General features: G+C 33.2%; 1 protein-coding gene across 1 annotated transcript in view; it reads right to left on the minus strand.

Annotated features, from left to right (window-relative positions):
• Positions 1–21,906, minus strand: part of LOC120884217 (tolloid-like protein 1) — a 120,337-nt gene that overhangs the window by 28,429 nt on the left and 70,002 nt on the right. The window contains 2 exon segments of the mRNA XM_078036196.1: positions 16,415–16,542; positions 19,151–19,280. Coding sequence (XP_077892322.1) covers positions 16,415–16,542; positions 19,151–19,280 — 258 coding nt within the window.

Below are 21,906 nucleotides of genomic sequence, written 5' to 3' on the forward strand. Positions count from 1 at the left end.
GAACTAAAAAGGCATCTGAAAGTGAGGAGGGAAAAGGGTTGGAAACATGAGAAGAGAGAAAAACCACAATGAACTCGCCTGGAAGAGGACACCTGTTCTTAAGAATAAAAAATAAAAGACTGCTTAGTGAAAACCAGCATGGTAAAATATGCCACTTCCTTAATACTTCTCTACGATTTGACATAAGTATAATATTTTGATTATATATTTTATTATAAAAATATTATGCTGTAAATATCCTCTTGACTACAACACTTGGATCTTAACTTTGGAAAATGTTGGTTTTTATTGAGATCTTCTTGTTCTCCTCCTCCTTCTCCTCCTCCTCCTCCTCCTCCTCCTCCTCCTCCTCCTCCTCCTCTTCCTCCTCTTCCTCCTCCTTCTTCTTTTGCTTCATAATGAATGCATCACTCCTAATTAGTCTAGAAGATCACAAGCAGAGAAGGCAACATACTCACAGGCTTCAGGGATTAGGATCTGGACCACAAGGCTCTTCCACCATTACAGTGTTCTTTCCAGAATTCATTAATTTTTAATTTTTAATCTATACCTCATTTATTCTGATTTCTTAGTATTTTTCTCAGATTTCTCAAAAGTATGAATTAATCACAATTTCTTTACAAGTATGGCTAAACTAAGTACTGCTACACTAATTTTTGGTACCTTAAACTCAATATTTCTACCTAATTTCCCAGTATGTTTTTCCTTCTTTCTCTTTTAGCTAAGTGTTTGTCTTGTTCTGATGTCTTCCCACCACTAAAAGTATGGAGCCCACGAATGCTTTGACACTGAATTACATCACCAGTCCTTTCCTTCCTTCCTTCCTTCCTTCCTTCCTTCCTTCCTTCCTTCCTTCCTTCCTTCCTTCCTTCCTTCTTTCTTCCCTTCCTTCCTTTAGTTCTTTCTTCCTTTCCTTTTTTCTTTCTTTTTTAAATTTTGAGTCAGGGTCTGGCTAAATGGCTGCTGATGGCCTTGACCTTGCCATCCTCCTGCCTCAGCCACTTGACACTGGGATTAACAGGCTCACACCATCACACAGCTGAGCTTTTTAATTGTATGCCTTGATGGGAAATTTTTGCTACTTATTAAGTATAAAAGAGTGTTCTGAGATTTCTATTTATACTCTAGAATGATCTAATCATGTATATATTCATTCAAAGCATATCAAATATTTTCACTACTCTTTGTAGTAGTGAAACAAGTGTGAGTTTGTTAAAAGTATCAGGTCTTTGATGGAAAGAAAAGGTATACACTTAAATAGTTGAAAAAAAGTATTTCTATGTGTGCTTGAAACGTTTTATTTATTTTAAATAAGTCACACTGTATTCATGGTGCATGGAAGTTTATTTGTGATAACCTGACAAGGGCTTTACTCTGGGGTTACCAATACACCAGATTTGGTTACCTGTCCCAATGAGAGATTAACTAATAGAGGAAGAGAGAAATGGTGAAGTGAAAAAGGGATTTATTCTTGGCTTGGCTAAATTGGGAAGACAGCTGGTCTAGAAAATTGTCTTCCCATTACTGGCAACAGCTTTAGGATTATATAGGAGAACAAAAGTGGAGAGTCTAGAGGTGTGTGTGTGTGTGTGTGTGTGTGTGTGTGTGTGTGTGCATGTGTGTGTGTGTGTACATATATATATATATGTGTGTGTGTGTGTGTGTGTGTGTGTAAAATTCCATTCCATAGGTCAGAGCTTGGGAGAATGTTTTCACTCCCAGAATGAGATGAAGATGGGAAGGAAAAAGTAGCTTAGACAGAAAAGCTTATAAGAAGTGGTACTTCTTTCAATCTTGCCTGTTACAAGTAGACAAATGATTTTGAGTTAAAAATAAATATCTCATTTCCCTGATTTTATCATAACTGGAAAACAATATTATGATATGCTTTTCTTAACACAAGTCTTCATTCAATTTCTCATAATTCTGAACATTTATATTTCCAGCACATTTGCATGGGCACAAAGGGTAAAGAACTCTAGGGCACGTTTTCATTATTTTGAAAAAAATTGGTTGAGTTATAAGATATGGAATTCTTTATTTACATATTTAGGTACTGTGGCTTGAACCCAAGAGTGCTTTGCCACTGAGCTACATCCTTGTTTCTTTTTTTATTTTTGAAACAAGACAGGATCTCACTAAATTTGAGAGGCTGGCCTCAAACTTAAAATTCTCCTGCCTGAGTCTCTGAGGGATTATAGGCATGCACCAGTGAGCCCAGCTTAATTAACTTATAATGGTTTTAAATCTGCTAGAGTATTTAAAGAATTTATTCTAATGATCCCGTATCATAATACTTTATATATAAAATAATTGTTAATTAATTTTTGATTTATTATTAATTTAAGGTCTTAAAGTAGACCACATCTGGAAATTATAAATTAAAACTTTCAAACAGCAATTCCTTATCAATTGTGGTATTATGAGGTTTTATTTCTTAAAAATGACAAGTTTAATTATGGTTTAATTCAATAATTACAATATAGTTATAATTTTATCATTTGTGCTTTTTATTTCTAACATTAAAATATTAATTTAACTATTTATTTAAGCATTATATATTAATTATAGTTATTTATAAATATTCTTAAAAGAATAAAAAGAAATGGCAGATAACAATAAAAATGTGCAAGATCTAAGTAAGGTAAACTAGATTCAGTTTTTTTAATATATTATTTATACATTTGTATATTATTTTATTTTATTTTTAATTCAAAATCATTTTTCCATAATGAAACATGGTAATGCCTCTGAATTGTTAATTTAAACATAGTGAATGTTTTTGAAGTTTGCAAAGCAAAGTCAAAATTAGTGGATTTATTCATGTAAAAGAAAGTTTATCTATAATTTATCAAATACTGCTACATAGAAGATAAATATATACCTATATATAAAATATATAGATAGAGATGTTTCTATCTGTATAGAGAGATACCTATATTTGTTTTCTCTCTGTAAAATGTTTATTTTTTTGTCCAGATAAATGTCTTTGCATTATCAAAATATTTGGTTATTTTGAAATTTGGGGATAATCCTAATTCTCTTTGATAAAATTATGTATTTTGAAAAAAAATTATGTCCTTAATATTTATTTGTACTTATGAATATATATTATATATAATGTATATATCATACATATTTCATAATAGTTTCTATGGCCATTTTATTTTTTATATACTTTGATTTTTTTTCAAATATTTATTATCTCTTTTAAAAACTTCTCTTCAGGATAGCCTATTCAACAAATGTGGTGGGATGGAAATTCATATACAACAGAATAAAATTTAACCCCTATTTCTCAGATTGCACAGAAATCAACTCAAAGTGTGTCAAAGACCTAGGCATTAGATCAGAAATAGTTAGGCCCAGCACTCCAACATATTGGCACAGGAAATGACTTCTTTTATAAAACCCAAAAAGCACAAGGGGTTTGGAGATAGTAACACAAAACAAGCTCAGCATATTAATTATATAAGTCTAAACATCAAAATGAAAAATTTCTTCAAAGTAAGTGGAACAAAGGTCATGAGCATGGCCGACCCTGTTATGATTATCAACTTACTACCCCAGAGCATCTGGCATCTGAACCTCAAGGTCAAGGACTAAATAGTCCCATTGCTGAAATAGAACCTCCTATTGTACAGGGTGTCACCACAGCAACTAGGCAATCCCAAATGGATGCTTTAGTATCTGAGGTTCCCAAGAGAGTCATCACCTCTGTCATAGGACAGTTCAAGACCCATAATTTTCAGTCACTGCTCCCAACAGTCTCAAACTAAAAAGCTTCTTCACAGCAAAGGAAACAATCAAGAGTGTGAAAAAAGAGCCTATAAAATGGGAGAATATCTTTGCCACCTGCACCTCAAATGGAGCCTTAATCTCCAGGATATATAAAGAATTCCAAAAAGTTAGCACCCAAAAAAACAAATAAATCAATCATTAAATGGACAAAGGAATTGAATAGACATTTCACAGAAACAAATACAAATTGTCAACAAATGTTATTGTCAAAAAATGTTCAACATGTCTTGCAATTAGAAAAATGTAAATTAAAACTACATTAAGATTACATCTCACTTCATTGAGAAAGGCAATTGTTAAGAATACAAGTAACAATAAATGTTGAAGAGGATGTGGGGAAATAGGTACACTTAAATACTGTTGGTGGGACTGAAAATTTGTCCAACCACTTTGGTAAGCAGTATGGAGATTTCTCAAAAATCTAGGAATGGAACCACCATTAGATCCAGGTATCCCACTTTTTTGTATATATACAAAGGACTTAAAATCATCATACTGCAGTGATGCAGCCACATCAATGTTTATAGCAGTTCAGTTCACAATAGCTAAACTATGGAACCAACCTAGGTGCCTGTTTTAGTCAGTTGTTTTTGCATGTTGTTACAAAAGGACCTGACTAGAACAAGTATAAAGGAGGAATGGTTAATTTAGAGGCTCATGTTACACAGATTCCTTAGCCACTAATCTAAGATGTGTGCAAATTTTATTTTCTGAACTTTGCTTTTGAATCTCCAGTTACCTCTTTGTGTGTACAATACCTGCCTTTTGATTAAAATGCACATCGTCGGCTGGGGATGTGGCTCAAGCGGTAGCGCGCTCGCCTGGCATGCGTGCGGCCTGGGTTCGATCCTCAGCACCACATACCAACAAAGATGTTGTGTCCGCCAAGAACTAAAACATAAATATTAAAAATTCTCTCTCTCTCTCTCCTCTCTCACTCTTAAAAAAATAAACAATAAAATAAAATAAAATAAAATGCACATCGTATGTCATTACTGTGTTTACACTTGCACTCCTTTGGATGACAGCCAGCTTCCTTTGGTACTAATGTGCTATAATAAGCCACATGATTTCCTGCATCATTGGACTCAAGCACTGAATGATATTTTAGATGATAACAAAAACATCAAGTCAGATGGTTAGACATATACACCCCCTATCAAATCATACCTTGATTCAGAGATTTCTGTCTTAACCCTAATGATATTCAACAACCTTTCCCAGGAGCTAGACTTCATAGCCAAACTTTCACCAAAATAATAGAGCCTTTGTACTCTTAGTTCCTGTTTAAAATGTAAGGATGAACACTGGATTCCACCCTTAGTGTTTTGTTTTTTTGTGTGTGTGTGTGTGTGTTTGTGTGCTCTAGTGTCCTCTCAAGTCTGATGAATTGCTGCATAAACAATGTTCCATCAAAGGATCCAACAAGTGATCTTCAAACAAACAGAATTTTTAAAAAAATCTGACACTGATAGATGTTGGCAATATTACCAACAGAGTCTTTTCATATACACACACAGCAAAAGAGCAGTGAAGATTTGGGCTGATTATGGTCACAGATTATGATGTAATTTATATCTTGGGTTGACAAAATGACTCATGGTGGAAAAGGCTGAGAATGTAAACAAATTTAATTTACCCCAGTGATTAAAAATGCAGATATCAGGATACATTCTTCTCAACATATTAAGGCTGAAAAAAGAAAGGATATCTTAGGATTTAGCTTTATAAAATATTTGTGCTCTGAGTATAAACCAACTAAAACACCTGAACTATCATGACTAACAAGTTGAGCAAAGCTTGGTTCAGATGCCATCTCGGCATGCCCATCAATCTGAAGTTTTAATGTCGTATACGCTGCCCAGCCTTAAGAAGTTTCCAAACTTGCAAGACTTGTGATAAAATCGATTGCCCAGTCCAGGTGCTAAAACCCTTTCCTCCTCTACTTTTCCTTTTGAGTTTCTGTTAGGAATCACCCAAGGTATTTTCCTTGTTTAGTTCAGTAAATCCAACAAAGTAAGTTTTGCTTGTTTAACAGCATTTTCTGATGATGTTTTGCTAAGCAGAAAGCTGACAAAAGCTGTAAATACACAAATCAATAGTATATCTTTTGGAAAGCAAGAAATGCTTAGAAATAAGACTAGACAACAACCCTTTTCACAGTAGATACAATACCAATAAAATTTTTAGAAACAATGTACATTAGTAAGTCACAGGGTGCATACAAATAAAACAATAAAATCCTATTTGAAAATTTTAAAAGAAAATTTTAACACATGGAAGGAAAACTATGGCATTATTTGGATGGGAATATTTCACAAAATGGAAACATTTTCTCCCAGTTGTCATAAAAGTTGCACAGTTTTAAAAGATCACATTTTTTTTTTCCTTTGTAATACTGTAAATCTGGCCACAAGCATGAATATTATGCAAAACAGGAATGCATTTGTCCTACCAGGTAGCTGCATGCACTGCAATTGGAACATAGTTAAATCAAGATCTACTGTGCCAGAAACAGGGAAAAGTAATCTCACAAATTATGGTAGGATGCATACATAGTTACTTCATCTTTGGAAAGCAATTTGGTAATATCTGTTAAAATTAAAAATGCATATTCTTTTTGGCTCAGCTATGTCACTCCTGGGAACCTTTCTCATAGAAGTAAAAGCAGAATGGCCACAGTATATATTTGTTATAAGAATTCTCATAGTGGCAAGGACTAGAAAGCTTAGGAAATGTGCAAATAAGAAATTCCTAAATAAAATGAAATCCATACCAAGAATAGCATGCCAATATTAAAAGAACAATGTGCTAGAACAGCACTTCTCAAAGAATTTGCATCCCTAAAACTCTGTTGAATATACCTACACAAATTATACCAATACAAAGTACATACAAAATAAAAGAACATGCATATTATATAATTCTGTAAAACAAAATACATAATTAAAAAGATATCATATATTTGTTTTGAATAATGACTAAATATCCTTTACATAACAATAGTAAGGTTTTCAAAGGACAAATGTTTCCTCTGATAAGTGGATGCTGATCCATAATGGGGCGGGGGCATGGGAAGAGAGGAGGAACTTTGGATAGGGCAAAGCGGCAGGAGAAGGAGGGAGAGGGTGAGGGGGTAGGAAAGACAGTGGAATGAGACAGACATCATTACCTGAGACACACATATGGTGACATAAATGATGTGATTCTACTTCATGTACAACCAGAGTCATGAAAAATTATGCTCCATTTGTGTACTATGAATCAAAATTCATTCTACTGTCATGTATAACTAATAAGAACTAATTAATTAAAATATGTAAGGTTTTTATAGTTGTGAAAAGACACTATTTTGTATAGAGAAAGGAGGAATGAAGAGATAAGAATAATGTAAAACAACAGAAAACTTAAAATAGATGGAGTTTTCTAAACTGACAAATGTGTGTGTTCAGTGCACATAAAAAGTACACAAAAAGTAATTTTTAGACAAATAAAATAAAATCTTCCTCAAACTTAAGAAAAACAAACAAAACATATGTTAGGAAAGCATTCTACCTCTGCCACATCCTGCCCCTGAAATCGCAGGTGAATTCTTCCTGGGAGCTTTGTCTATATGGACAAGTGTGTTTGTTTGTTATTTGGGTTGTGAGCTTGGCGTAGTGCTGTGTTTTGATGGGTGGAACAGAGAGTTGATACATGACTTCTAAACATTATTTATTGAGATCTCAGAGCAAAAGGGCAGAAAAACTTTTGTGGTAAAGATGAAAACCAATCTTATCAACAGAAGATTGATAACAACAGCGGAATGCATTACAATTCTTGTTACACATACAGAGTACAATTTTTCATATCTTTGTATATAGAGTATGTTCACACCAATTCATGCCTTTATACATGTACTTTGTTTTTTTTCATTACAATTCTTATTACACATATATACCACAATTTTTCATATCTCTGTTTATATATAAAGTATGTTGACACCAAATTTGAGTCTTCATATGTGTACTTTGGATAATGATGTCTATCACATTCCACCATCTTTGCTAATCCCCTACCCCTCCCTCTCCCTCCCACCTCTCTTCCCTATCTAGAATTCATCTAATCCTGCCATACTCCCCCCCATCCCATTATGAGTCAGCCTCCTTATATCAGAGAAAACATTCAACATTTTTTGAGGGGGATTGGCTAACTTCACTTAGCATTATCTTCTCTAGTGCCATCCATTTACCTGAAAATGCCATAATTTTATTCTCTTTTAATGCTGAGTAAAATTTCATTGTGTGTATATGCCACATTTTTTATCCATTCATCCACTGAAGGGCATCTAGGTTGGCTCCACAGTTAATTATTGTGACTTGTGCTGCTATAAACATTGATGTGGTTGTGTCCCTGTAGTATGTTGTTTTTAAGTCCTTTGGATATAATCTGAGGAGAGGGATAGCTGGGTCAAATGGGGTTCCATTCCCAAGTTTCCAAGAAATCTCCTTACTGCTTTTCATAGTGGTTGCACCAATTTGCATTCCCACCTGCAGTGTATGAGTGTACCTTTTTCCCCACATCCTCGCCAACACTTATTGTTGTTTGTCTTCATAATAGCTGCCATTTTGACTGAAGTGAGATGATATCTTAGAGTAGTTTTGATTGGCATTTCTTTGATTCCTAGAGATGATGAACTTTTTTTATATATATTTGTTCATTGATTGTATATCCTCTTCTGAGAAGTGTCTTTTTCTGAGCCCTAGGCTACATAGCATTTATTCACAGGAAAAGGGTGGGAAATAAAAGAAGCAAGACAGAAAATAATAGGAGGAACTTGTGAAATCATTATAAATTTCTATTGAAAAGTTAATATCCACTCTGTTATAGATGCAAAATTGGGAAAAAAAAACAGAGTATATATAGAATCTGTTTGAATTAATAATTTAATAAACTGAAAAAAATTATGTTAGTTTGGACTACCATGGATCAGTGAAAACAAAAAAATAAATATCATTACAAAATACATGCAGGAAGTAAGGAGAAATAGTGTCAAAGAGAAATATTTGATTTCAGGAATTCAAAACTAGGGTGTGGGTTATGGCTCAGTGGTAGAGAGCTTGCCTAGCATGCATGAGGCACTGGGTTCGATCCCAGGCACCAAATAAAAATAAAATCAAATAAAGGAATTTAAAACTAGATCAATGCTGTTACACTTATCCAGAATCAGAATTACCAGAGGAAAAGTAATTACTATAAAAGCAGGATTACAAATTTGTATTTTTATGTATATATTTTATAGCCTCAGATGTATGTATGTGTGTATATATATATATGTATGTGTGTATGGGAGTGGGTGGGTGAGTGTTTGTGTACACACACACACACACACACACACACACACACACACAAATAGGAAGGGAATAGAATGGGTAAGTTGGCAGTTCAGTTTGATCTCAGCTAAATGAGTCTCCCGGTCTAAGTGGGACTCCCTCAGGTGCCCATGTTGACCTACAGGAAAATTATGTGACTCTGCTTCTGGCACTTGAGACACTAATGTGGTTTTACAAATGGTGTTTCCTCCCAGAGCAGGCTAGCTATATGTTGTTCATGTCATGATGTGGGTCTGTTGACTAAAGTACTTCATCATCCTGGCCAAATGGAACAAGAAGAGAAACATATCTCTATCTTTGAAAGACTATTTTGCAAAATCATATTATAGATCATTGTATAGGTAGAGAAATTGTAAGGATGGTGGCCATTTGCTACTTGCCTTATTTACTTGAAAGATGACCTTGTATTAAAGCCATCTTCAATTTTCTAAGAAATTTACATTTAACTTCATCTTTAGGTAATGTGATCCTGTAGCCAAACATATTTCAGAGGTGAAGTGATACATCAGTATATACGCAAGTCAGTATGCCTAAAGGAAAATGTGTTTGGAAAACCTTAGCTAAAGCCATATGTTTGTGCAAACATGAAATTGCTTCTCTTGACAAAACACACACAGATACTTGGCTCTATTATGATATATAGCTATATAGAGTAATATGGCTATGTGTTATAATCAATAATATATTTATCGTTCTATATTATAATTTAATAACAGGGGTATGAGTCATTGCCAACCAAATATTTTCTTAAATTTTAGGTCTCAAAATTCTAGCTATAACTTGAAACATTTTATACACCAATCCCCTAAGTCTTAAATCAAAATAGCTGGTGATGGTGTTAGATCATTAGATCATCAGTCTTTCCTCTGTCTCAGCTCCTCTCATGACAAATGGCTACAAGATATTGCTCAGGCCTGCTTGTGCAGGCTGTGTCCACCAAATTGGGCATACACATCTGACTAAGGAGATGAGGGCGGCTGGAATGTAACTGGCCTTCTGCTTCCAAGGCTGTGTGCCTTTGGGCAGGAGTCATAAACCTAAAGCAACACATGTCCAGGACAGTTGCCAAAAGGGCTTGAGGGATTTTGAAGGATTGTTCATCAAATTCTAGAATATATCATTGTAATTTGATTAGTGATGGCTTTCAACTGCTTTGACAAATGCTTTGTTTATGGAAAATGAAAACATATGGCAAGGACAGAGATTGCACCTGAGACTATTACTGAGTTGACACATCTTGTTATGTATCAATGGCTTCAACATCAATGAAACCTCAGAGGTGACACACTCACTGCCAGGTACATTACTCGCTGGGCTTTCATTCTGTATTCTTTTGAAGAACAAAAAAACAACATGTATACATATAAATTCCCAAATCTTTTAATAATACTAGAGAATAACAGGTACCAATTATTGTAGAACATTACAAGAAAATGAGAAGCTCTTTCAGCCATTAAGAAAAAAATAAGATTGAAATGGTTTTATTGGTTGGATTCTCTTAGAATGATAATTGGAAAAATGTATTAAATAAGAAAATTGTTTTATGGACACTAGTTATTACTGTTCTATGTGATTATTTTCTATGGAAATTAGATGACAACATTGTTTAATTGCAAAATAGAAACATGTATAATATTATAAGTCAAGCAATTCAGGAATAGAGAGTCAAATGAGAATTCCTATACTCAAAATTCCTCCCTACTCTCTGCACATCAAATTGGGTCCTGTAATGGTAATTGCTCTGAATGGTTGGCATATTTTCTTCACAGTTTTCTGCTATGCACAAATCACATACACATTGTTTTCTAGAAATGTTGAATCTTGATATAAATAGCCTTTAGTAATTTGCTTTTATTCATTCAGTAAGACATTATGAGCATCTCTCAGTAAAGTGAATAAGGAAACATCAGATTTTAAATTTAGTAGTCTATATTGTATATTTAATATGTATATATAGCATTTCATTAATAATCTTTCAGTTGTTTTCAATTATCACACATTAGTAATACTTCAAAAAATTCAATTTGTATTTTATGAATAAAGATATTCATAAATATGTAATTATAGAATTGAAGTTATTGAAGTTTGATCCATAATGTCCCCTCAAAGCTAATGTGTTAAATATTTTTCCCCAATGTAGCAATGTTTGAAGATGGGTCTTTTGGGAAGTGATTAGATCATGAGAGCTCTAATCTCATCACTAGAAATATTTATTTTATTTAATTCATTAATAATTTGAATAGACTACTGGGAAAATGTGGAAACCGGGGGCAGGTCAGGCATGGTTGGAGGAAGTAGATCACTGGGGAGCATGCTCTTGGGGATGGTATCTTGTGTCCAATCCTTTCTCTCCCTTTCTTTTTTTCTTGCACTCTTTCTCTGGGTCTCTGTCTATCTCTCTGTCTCTCTCTTTCTGCTTTCCAGCTGCCATGCCCCTCCACTATGATGTTTCTTCCTTGGAGCCAACCATGGGCTGAAACCTTGAAAATATGAGCGAAAATAAATATTTCCTACTCTATGTTATTTATGTCAGGTATTTGGGGTCCAGCAATGAAAAGTTAACTAACACAAAAGGAATGTGGTAGGATGAATGAATACCTTCTTCTCCTCCCCTCAAGATATTTATATTTTTAATTCATAGAACTCACACATATTGCTTTATGTGGCAATAAGAAAAATGTAGATTTAAGTAAATTAAAAGTCTTGATAAGGGGAGAATATTCTGGAGTCTCTAGATACTAAAAGTAATTACAAAATTACTCATAAGATAAAGAGACAAAAAGAACAAAATTGGAGAGGAAATGTGAGGGGGAAAGCAGAAATTGGGTGAATGGTTACATACATACATACATATACAACTACACTGTCATATTACAAATGCACGCATGTGTATACTGGGTTTCATATACACCAATACATTTCCTCAATTTGTTTGCTGAGAAGGCATCAAATCACTGATACTTCAGAAGTCAAGGTCTTGATTTATAAATACTATTTTCTTCAAAAAGTCACTTAAAATACTTAGAGAAATGGCTGATTCTAAGATTGAAGCATGAAATACAAAGTGATCTTGAAGTATTATTTTATAGCTATGAAATAAGAACAAGTTCAAAGAAACCAAGAGAAAATATAAAATCAATTCTAAAAAGTCCCCAATAGCCAAAACTACCAAAGAATGTAAGCAACAACATAAATAACTGTAATATTGGACTTTAATCTAAAGAATTTTAAGAATGGTTAAACATACAAAACAAAAGACAAATCTTCCTTGTAAAAGAGTTTCATGACTTATTCAGATACTTCGTAATACAGGATTTTGGTTGAATTTGTCTCTTCTTGAATGTGGGCTTGATTTAGTAACTCAGATGAAATAGAGTATGAAGAAACTCAAAACTATGTCAGCCAAGCATTTTTGTTTAAAGTATGTGACCTTCAAAATTCAAGCCAAAACTAACTCACATTTTCATGGTATTAAGACATGAGATCTTTGGGGAAATGATCATTAGGACGGCATTGCCCTCATGAATGGTATAATGCCTCATAAATGAGAAGTAACAACAGATCAGACATCTTTTACTCTTCCATTTTTCCGTCATGCTGTGGTAACATTCCTCCCCATGTTTCCCTTTCCAAACTTCTTCTACTTAAGGATATCAAGACAGCATGATCTGCAACAAAACAAAACAAAACAAAAAACAAAAACAAAAACAAGTGTTCACAAGACACCAAACCTGCCTGTGCCTTGATTTTGGGATTCTGAGCCTCCATAACTTCTAGAAAAATACATTTCTGTCCTTTATAAATTACCCAGTGTCCAGTATTTTGTTACAGCAGCATATATGGAGTAAGAAATCATGTGATTAAAGTTAACATCACCAATGACATAGAACATTATCAACTACCCATCTGTCTTATGATGAGCTGACAAGAGAACTTCCTGTGAATGTTGTTCTTCCCCTAAACCATATTCAATTTAATAAAAAATTACTGAATCTCAATTCAGAAGATTTCAGAAAATATGGGACTGGTACTCTTCAAAACTGCCAAGGTCCTAAAAAAAGCAAGAAAAGACCTATAAACCAGCACATATGATGATGAGTGAGTAGACATGGTTACAATTGGAATGAATCTTGGGAAAATTAATGAAATTATTAAGGCTATAGTTTGTATCACCTTACCAATGCTTGTTTCTTACTTTTGACCAACATAAGATAATGATATAAATGCTAATTTTTAGGGAATGTGAATGAGGAGTATACAGGAATATTCTGTATTGTATTTATAATTTTTCAATAATCTAAAATCATTACAAATAATAAGTTTACAGTAAAACAAATTGTTCAACATATCTTATATACTGACAAATAATTTCATCAGATACCAAAAGTATTATGGAGAAATACTATCAAACTGTTAATAATATCAAACTTTTTCCTTACTGAGGTAAAACAATCATGGAGCAACAGTTATCTGTTTTTTACATGACATCCCCCTAACTTTTTCCTCAATGGAAACATTTAGGAAAAGATTTCCAAAAGTATGAAATTCAAAAACCATAGTATTATTTGAATAAATATAAAGTTTTCCATTTGTTTAAGAACTTTTTATCTGTTAATGATTAAACCTGCTACTTTATATAAAAATACCCACAGCATTAGTTTAATTTACCACTGTGTTAAATGGTTTCTCTTTATAGACTTTCACTTTAATGGCTCTTATTAGACTACAAATCCTGCTGAGATTAGTTTAGCAAATATTTAATTTTTCTCCATGAATTGAAAGAACATACAATACTCAAGTAGAAGGTACTATTAAGTTTTCTATGGTAAAGCAAGTAGGTTTTCCCTCCAAAATATTCCAGTCTATTAGCAAGACAAAAATTGTTCACATTTCCACACAAAGTTAGAAAGTTACTTCATGAAAATGATCAGTTTTCTATAAAAGTCTCTATTCTCCCTGAGACTTTTTCATTCTACCTGAAAGCTAAACATAATACCTTTGAAAAAACTGTTAACAGAATTAAAGACCTCCCATAGATTTAAATGCATGACTACTGTCATTACAATCCATAGGAGAAAAGAAAAATCTCAAAATACTGCCCACCCCAGAAAAGGCATTTAAAATATAAAACTCTAGAAAACCCAAAGCTTCCCCTAAAATGTATTATTAGACAAGGTTGCAGTTATATCTGAGAATTTTACCCTTTTATTTTCCATGAAGAACTCCACACAGATTTGGATTTCTTATCCCCACTCCCACTGCCTTTATTGTAGTCATGAATATCCTCTTTTGTTTTTCTTCTTTTTTCCTTTTTTTGATATTAATGGCATGTTCCATATCTCAAGAAAAAAATAGCTTACATTCTTTTAGTAATTTTTATGATCCAAAATTGTGCCAATTATCTTGAAGTCTCTCACTGATTGATTCTGACATTTACATAATTGGTTGAAGAGTGATCAGCTATTTAAGACAGAAGAAAGAGAATTATAAATTTCTAATTTTTTCCTTATGTGGATACAGATAGTAGCACATTCCCAACTAAATCTTTCATAATTCCATAGTTGTTTGTTAGAAATAAGAATAAGACTACAAAAAGAAATTGTGCGAATTTGCTTAGTTTTTTTTTTTGGGGGGGGTGGCGGGCATAGGGGATTGAACTCAGGGAAACTGAACCACACTGAGTGGCATCCCCAGCCCAATTTTGTATTTCATTTAGAGACAGGGTCTCATTGAACTTAGTGCTTCGCTTTTGTTGAGGCTGGCTTTGAACTCACAATTTTCCTGCCTCAGCCTCCCAACCTGCTGGGATTACAGGCATTCGCTACTGTGCCCAGTAAATTGCTTAGTTTTGTAATCTATTATACTTTGGGTCACCAAAGATTTACTAAGATTATAGTAGAAACCTAAAAAAAAGAGCAAAAACAAAGAGGAGATTTTTGGCCACAAGGAGCAAAGAGTCTCCAGACCTCAAGTTGACAATCTGCTAACTTTGTTATTGATAATAGTCAGAAAAACTTATGTATAACTCTACTACTAAAAATGTTAATATGAAATTTCTTTAATAAAACAGAAAAATAAAACAAATATTGGTATTTTAAAAAATAAAATCTGTTATTTTTTTTCTTAGCTTGTTATTTACTTTCATAATCAGGTAACATAATACCAATCAATTGCTTCTTCTATGTTATTTGCTTGGAGCTGCTTCAGTCATTCACTATTCATTGTGGTTTTGGGAGGCAAATTTCTATCCATTTCAATGTTGAATTGAAGCATAATAACTAAAACTGAAGCCACATAAAAGCTGAGAAGTGTTTTATTTTAATTTAAACCCAAATCTAACTGGCTAAGAAGCTTATGTTTTGAAATACTGTGACTTTTAAGTAAATGTGATTTTTCTCCTTTGTCTTACTTCTATAAGTAAAATTTCAAAAAAGAAATGATTTAAATAAAATTTTGGGTTTCCTGCTGCTTTGAAGACATAATCCTGTAAGTAATATTTACTGAAAGCCCATTATGGGACAGATAACTCTTCTAGGTATTGTGTACACATCAATCTTATAATCTTAAAACAATACTGTATAGCAATCAATGCCTATACCAGCAAAGTAAACAGATTTCAAATATGTAAACTAATGATGATCTCAAGGACAGTAGAATAACATGTGAGAAAAATATAGGAATATCAGTATCTTATTAGAGGACAATAGATTACACAAAAATGATACTTTACACACCATAAGATAATATCCATTCTATTGTAAGAAAACATACATTTTTTTGTATAGGAAGCATATAGAATTGACATAACTAGTAGAATATATTAAGTTGTATAACTTGTGTTTAAGTAAATGATCATTCTGTTTTTTTAATGAACTTCCTTTTCTTTCTGTCTTTCTGTTTTTTTTTTTTTTTTTTTTTTGGTTCCTTCAATTATTCTCCCCTTTGGAAACATCATTACCAGTAACATTAGGTAATAAAGTTTGTTGTTTGTAGTTACTTTGATAATGCCCTCTAAAGTATAAAGTAAAAGAATCCTTAGAGGAGAACAACATAGCTGTCACCTTGATCTAGGAAATCAAGGATTGGTTAGTGTAAGTAAGCATGAGAAGAAAAATCTTTCCCAGCTATCTACTGATTCAATTCAATTTAATAAACAACCCCCTCCACCACCACCACCACCATGTGCTAGCTGCAAAAGACATGGGTCTACAGCTCAATAGAAAGAAAATAGGCTAACTTACCAATTTGATCCGGTGGCCAGGGGTGGAGCTGATTTCCCAAGTGCACTCCTTCCTGCTTGGACACTTGTCTGGCCAGTTGGGACTGGTGATGAGGCCACTTGGGCTGTGGATCTTCTGTTCACACTCAGCTGTGCCAATAATGATAATATCAGTCAGTGTGGAATCTAGCCCAGGATTGGGCCAGAAAACAAGCAGCCTATTTGCCCACTGCTCTGTTGAAAGATCTTTCTGAATACTAGCTAATCATCACTCTGGTCTCTGTTATCATATTCATCTGCTTTGGCAAATAAGGTGCTGAGCATAATCATGCAATGTTTGTTGTCTTACTCACTGGAAATTAAGTGTTTGCCACAAATCCGATAAATGCCTAAAATAAAAGGAACTCCTATTTTAAACTGCTGGATCCATAAACTCAGACTTTAATAGAGCAACATATATTGACAATCAAGAATATCAACACTGGGTTTTGCAAAATATGTAATGCATTGCTACAAACAAAAATCAATGAACTATGCCATTTTAAAATCTTTTTTTTAATTTCCCCCATTAACAGAACATCACTTTCATCTAATTAATATCATTAAAGCATTTTAGAAATTATATATTTATATTTTCTCTCTCCCTTAGTGAAGTATACACTTAAAAACCTAAGTCACAGTTTTAGTTGCCAAAATAAATTAACCTCAATTTCATTAAAGCAAAATGAAGCACTAGGGATAAAAAAATAGCTCCTTAGCCTTGAAGACAGCTTTTAAACTAACTAGAAAGAATATCTCATTCCATTAGAATAAAATTTCTTATGTTTCTATCAGTTCAGACGAGACCATTCCATACTTAGTATCAAGTTTCAAAGTATTTGATGTCATCAGGCTATGTTCACTGTAAGTAATTTGTGAAGCTATACCCTAGAGATCCTGGTTTAGGCTGGAATTATTTGTTACATATTGTAAACTATAAATGATTTTCTAAAATTTTCCAAGGAATCTATTTGGGGAAATTAATTTACTATATAAACAATATGCCAGCATACTGCAGGGCCACACAACAAGGGTCCATGCTCAATACAAATTCATGCAATTGATGTTATCACTGCTGCCATTATTGCATTCCTTAATCTACAACTTCATCTTAATCACAATAGTTCTCCATAGGAAGATTTGGATTTGCAATGTGGAGGAATATCAAGAAGATACAGGTGACATTCAGCTTCTGGCAAACAAATGAGGATTATGTAGCAAGACAAGATCAGGCCCTGGTTCCATCCCAACTCTGGGGGTGGGAAAGAAAAATAACAAGAAAGAAAGAAAAATTCTGGATCTCATTATGGAAAGGGTTTCTTAAATTCCATCATCCCTGTTTTTGCCTTGCCACATGAAATATGGAGTCTACCTGATTTACAATAGCCTGCAACAAAGCAAACAGGCTTACTGATAAACTATATAAGGTGCATATGCTACAGCAAAGGTAAAAGAAAATTCAACCTTTTTCCTGGCAATAAAAATTAATTTTATTAAAGGGTACTTGGACATCATTCTATCTAAATGGAAGTTTTCTATAAAATTACTTCTGGAAATATTAGCTACTTAAAATATTAGGAAGATATTTGTTATCTCTGAGACATGGGTCACATGCACATTCTTCAAAGGCTGCTTCATGTTTTTCTCTGAATTACCTTCCATTTCTGAAGGAAAAAAAAATTCTGGGCCTGTTGCCCAGGCTGTTGATTTAATAGCATATACTACCAAGTTACAAATATGCTCATACAGGAAAGCAGAGAGAAAAAAAAATTCCTGGTTGCATATGATTCTGTACAATGCCATTGTCTTCAAAAAAGAAAAAAAAAAGAAAGAAAGAAAGAAAGAAAACTTGCCAACTTACAATTCTAAGGTATATACAAGAAGTCCATTATCTAACTGAGATTTTAGTCAGGTCCTTCCAATGTACATACACAGAATGATGAGTAGTTATAAAAAAAAACTTACTTAATAATTCTCTTTTTGAAATAGGCATAAATCCAATTTAAGTAGAAAATTCCAGAGTAGACTCTCAAAGGAAGAAATAAGACCTGAATAATTATCTCCTGTTTCTATATAACTCACAGAAGCTGAGGGGAATAAAATTATTGTTTTTAAAATCTTGGAATTTTTTAAGACTTTGGAAACAAAATCTGGCAGGCTAGTATTGTGCTACTAGTGTGCTTGCTTTTTATTTTCTGGCCGAACCCTGACTTAAAACTTTAAATGGCATATATCATTTTCAAATGTCTTTCCCTTGGTAGACATTTGAGCTTGATATGTCTGATATTTAAGGCACATCACTCATGAAGCTCATGTATGAGAAATTTGGGGGAGGGCTATAACACCAAATTTAAAACATTTTTCAGAAGTTCAGTTTATATACGGACAGTGTTGTAAGGTCTATTCTATAAAGACCTGAGGATAACAAGTTGATTTTTGGCTACCAGATGGCTTCATAACAACTTATGTATCTCATATACAAGTTACTCTAATGGTGCCCACATGTGACATGAAAAATCTTTTGGTAATATAATGAGGTATCCAGTTATATTATATTATTATATGGGATCTATAAACATTTCACAATTTTTTTTAATTTTTATTTTTGACCTCTGATTATTCAACTCATTGATATGATTAACTCTCCTTAGAAGCAGAACGTTTTTCAAATCACATAAAATTTGAGATGTTGTCAAGAAAAGGACATTTCTTTCCATACCTTCCTTGCAGTCATGTTTATTCTCATGCAGCACAAATCCCTTATGGCACTGACACATGTAGCTTCCCACCGTGTTGACACATTCCTGCTGACACCCACCATTATCCTTAGAACATTCATCTTTGTCTAGCAAGGAAATAAACCCCATAGTTTAGTAAGTAGCTTTAAAAAATGCTCTTAAAGGACAGTCACTTATTGAGGCGAGCAATGGCCAAGGGTAAACTAAGTCACAACTCCTCCTGTGATCAACATGAAAAAAAAATAGAAATTTAAGGTGTCTTAGTTTTACCCTTTTCTTGTTTAGCTAGGAGCCTTGTACCATGGAATGAGTTTCTGAGAATACTTGTGCTAGGATAACAACTTACAATATTCTTTCACTTCTATACTGGAGTAAAACTTTTGAGTAGGGAAAAAAACAGTCAACAGATCCTTTCCCAATTAATCCACACAGTGATTGTGAATTTTTAGAAATGAATTTAAAATCACTAGTAGCTTTAATGAAGGCAAGAAACAGCATTTATGTAGTGGTCAAATCCTTCATTATATTAACCATGGTGCACAGACAGAGGCTAAACAAGTTTCCAAGATTTGTATATAATTACTTTAAAAAAAATCACTCAGTATAACTACTGTAGTTGATTTTTTTTTCATTAACTTTGCAGATATGCTTGGCATTAATGAATCTGGACATTTCAAAACATTCCAAGAAAGAAAAGACATCGTTAGACCATCTTAAAGATGAAAGTTAATTTATATTTTAAACAAATCTACTCTGGCAGACTAGTTTATTAATAAGTCATCCTGTAAAAAAGCTTTTAGTGTGCTAGAAGTAAAGGTTAAAATAGGAAATATGAGCTTTAGGAAATAGTCAATATATTCACTACAGGGAGAAAGCCAAACTAGATTAACAGGCAGTCGATTCAGTGACAGGCATCAGCTGTCACACTACGTTACTCAGCTGTCATCCCATGGCTGGCATGTCCCTTTAAGCCAAACTGGCAGGTTGCTCCTGACACACATATATGGTGGCATATCACTCAAACGTTCATCACTCCCACACACAGAGAACAAAAAGGACACAGTACAGTCATTTCAGAGGTGAGATGAATTCAAAATTTTCACTGTCAGCTGATTTTGTTGGTGAGATATAGTGAGTTCACATCACAAACAGTTTGCTATTTTGGCTTTTATATATTTTTTGTTTATTTTTATTAAATAATCTGCTAGCAATTTTGAAAGATGCATCTACTTTTTCCATTTTTAAAGATTGACTGCCATTACAAGCACACACAGATTACAGGATACATTCATACATTGGCAGAATATTTCAAATACATACAGGTATTCTCCAGTCTTTAAAGAATATGTAAGAATCAGTAAATTTGTGATTTATGTTTTCTCTGCCTATCCTTGCCATTTTCATGATTCTTTTAATGCATATTATGGGAACCAAGCAAAAAAAAATTAAATAAAGATAGTTCATCTCTAAAAGAGTAACAAACACCAAACTTCATAAGAAAGCAGAAATTAATAGAGAATTAACATCATAAAGTTAATTTTAGATCAATTTATCATATCTTAAACCCCATTACCTTAACTGTGTCAACACTGAAGATTATTGGTTATGAATTATGAAAGATAAAAACAGAATGGATGGATGGTAAATTATATTTATTATTGCTATCTTTTCACTTGCTTGCATTTCCTAATTCACATAGTTCAGCAGTAATTTTTTTAAATATAGTATTTTATCATAAGAAGCTTTAGAAAAAGCCTTCCTCATGAGTGAATATAGATAAAAATCTCTTCATTAAATGAAAAAGGACTATTCAAAAATTTTTTCTGATGGTACAATTACTCTGAAATAGAAACACACTTCTTATGAAAATGTTTATATAATGATGATTTGTTGTATTTAAAATAAGACCCAATAGAATGAACTTCAGAATGGATTATGGTCAACTAGACTTTCGAGAATGGTATGAAAACCTAACCATTGTAAGCAAAGTAGCTTAGAGAACATTTGTTTTCTTTTGTAATTGACTGGTAAACAAATGGACCGCTCAAGGACCCACCCTGTGGGGGTGAAGTTGCCTGATTCCTCCTTTCATTGGTACCTGTCTGGATGGTCATGCATGGGAAGCACCAAAATGTTAAAAGAACACATGTAATATTACAGAGTGTTTAAATCCATACTCATTGTATAGTCAAAATAATTCCAACACATCAAACTTCATTCTAGTAGGAATATCATTTCAATAGCTAATCTTTCCAAGTGTAATTAGTTTCAGGACCTCATAGGGCATAGCTGAGCTGTAGTGGTAGTAACTGAAAGAATTCCAAGTAAAACCAAACATATTTTAATAGTCTTTTTTCAAACAATTATTTTTATTTCTATTGTGCTAAAAAAATAACTTTTCAAATAATATTTGGAAGAAAGAGGAGGAGAAGAAGAAAAACAGGATAAATTGTAGAACTAAAAGATGAAGCATTATTATTATATTATTATTTATGTAGACATTATTTTCTAAGTATCTGTTATTTTTTACTTTCCCAGTTTGTCTGTGTTTTCTGCCTCCCTCCATTCCCACTCGCTTGTTTCTTATTTTAGTCAAGGTCCCATGAAAGTCAAAAGTCATCAATTAGGCTGCTAGAATATATTTATGGGTTAATCTATGCTTTAGCCAAGATGCAAAATTGGACTAATTAAAATTGTAACTAAAAGCAGCAGAGGAAAGTTATCATTTCCAGAAAGG

This window comes from Ictidomys tridecemlineatus, unplaced genomic scaffold, assembly GCF_052094955.1.
Source record: "Ictidomys tridecemlineatus isolate mIctTri1 unplaced genomic scaffold, mIctTri1.hap1 Scaffold_226, whole genome shotgun sequence".
Taxonomy (NCBI): Eukaryota; Metazoa; Chordata; class Mammalia; order Rodentia; family Sciuridae; genus Ictidomys; species Ictidomys tridecemlineatus.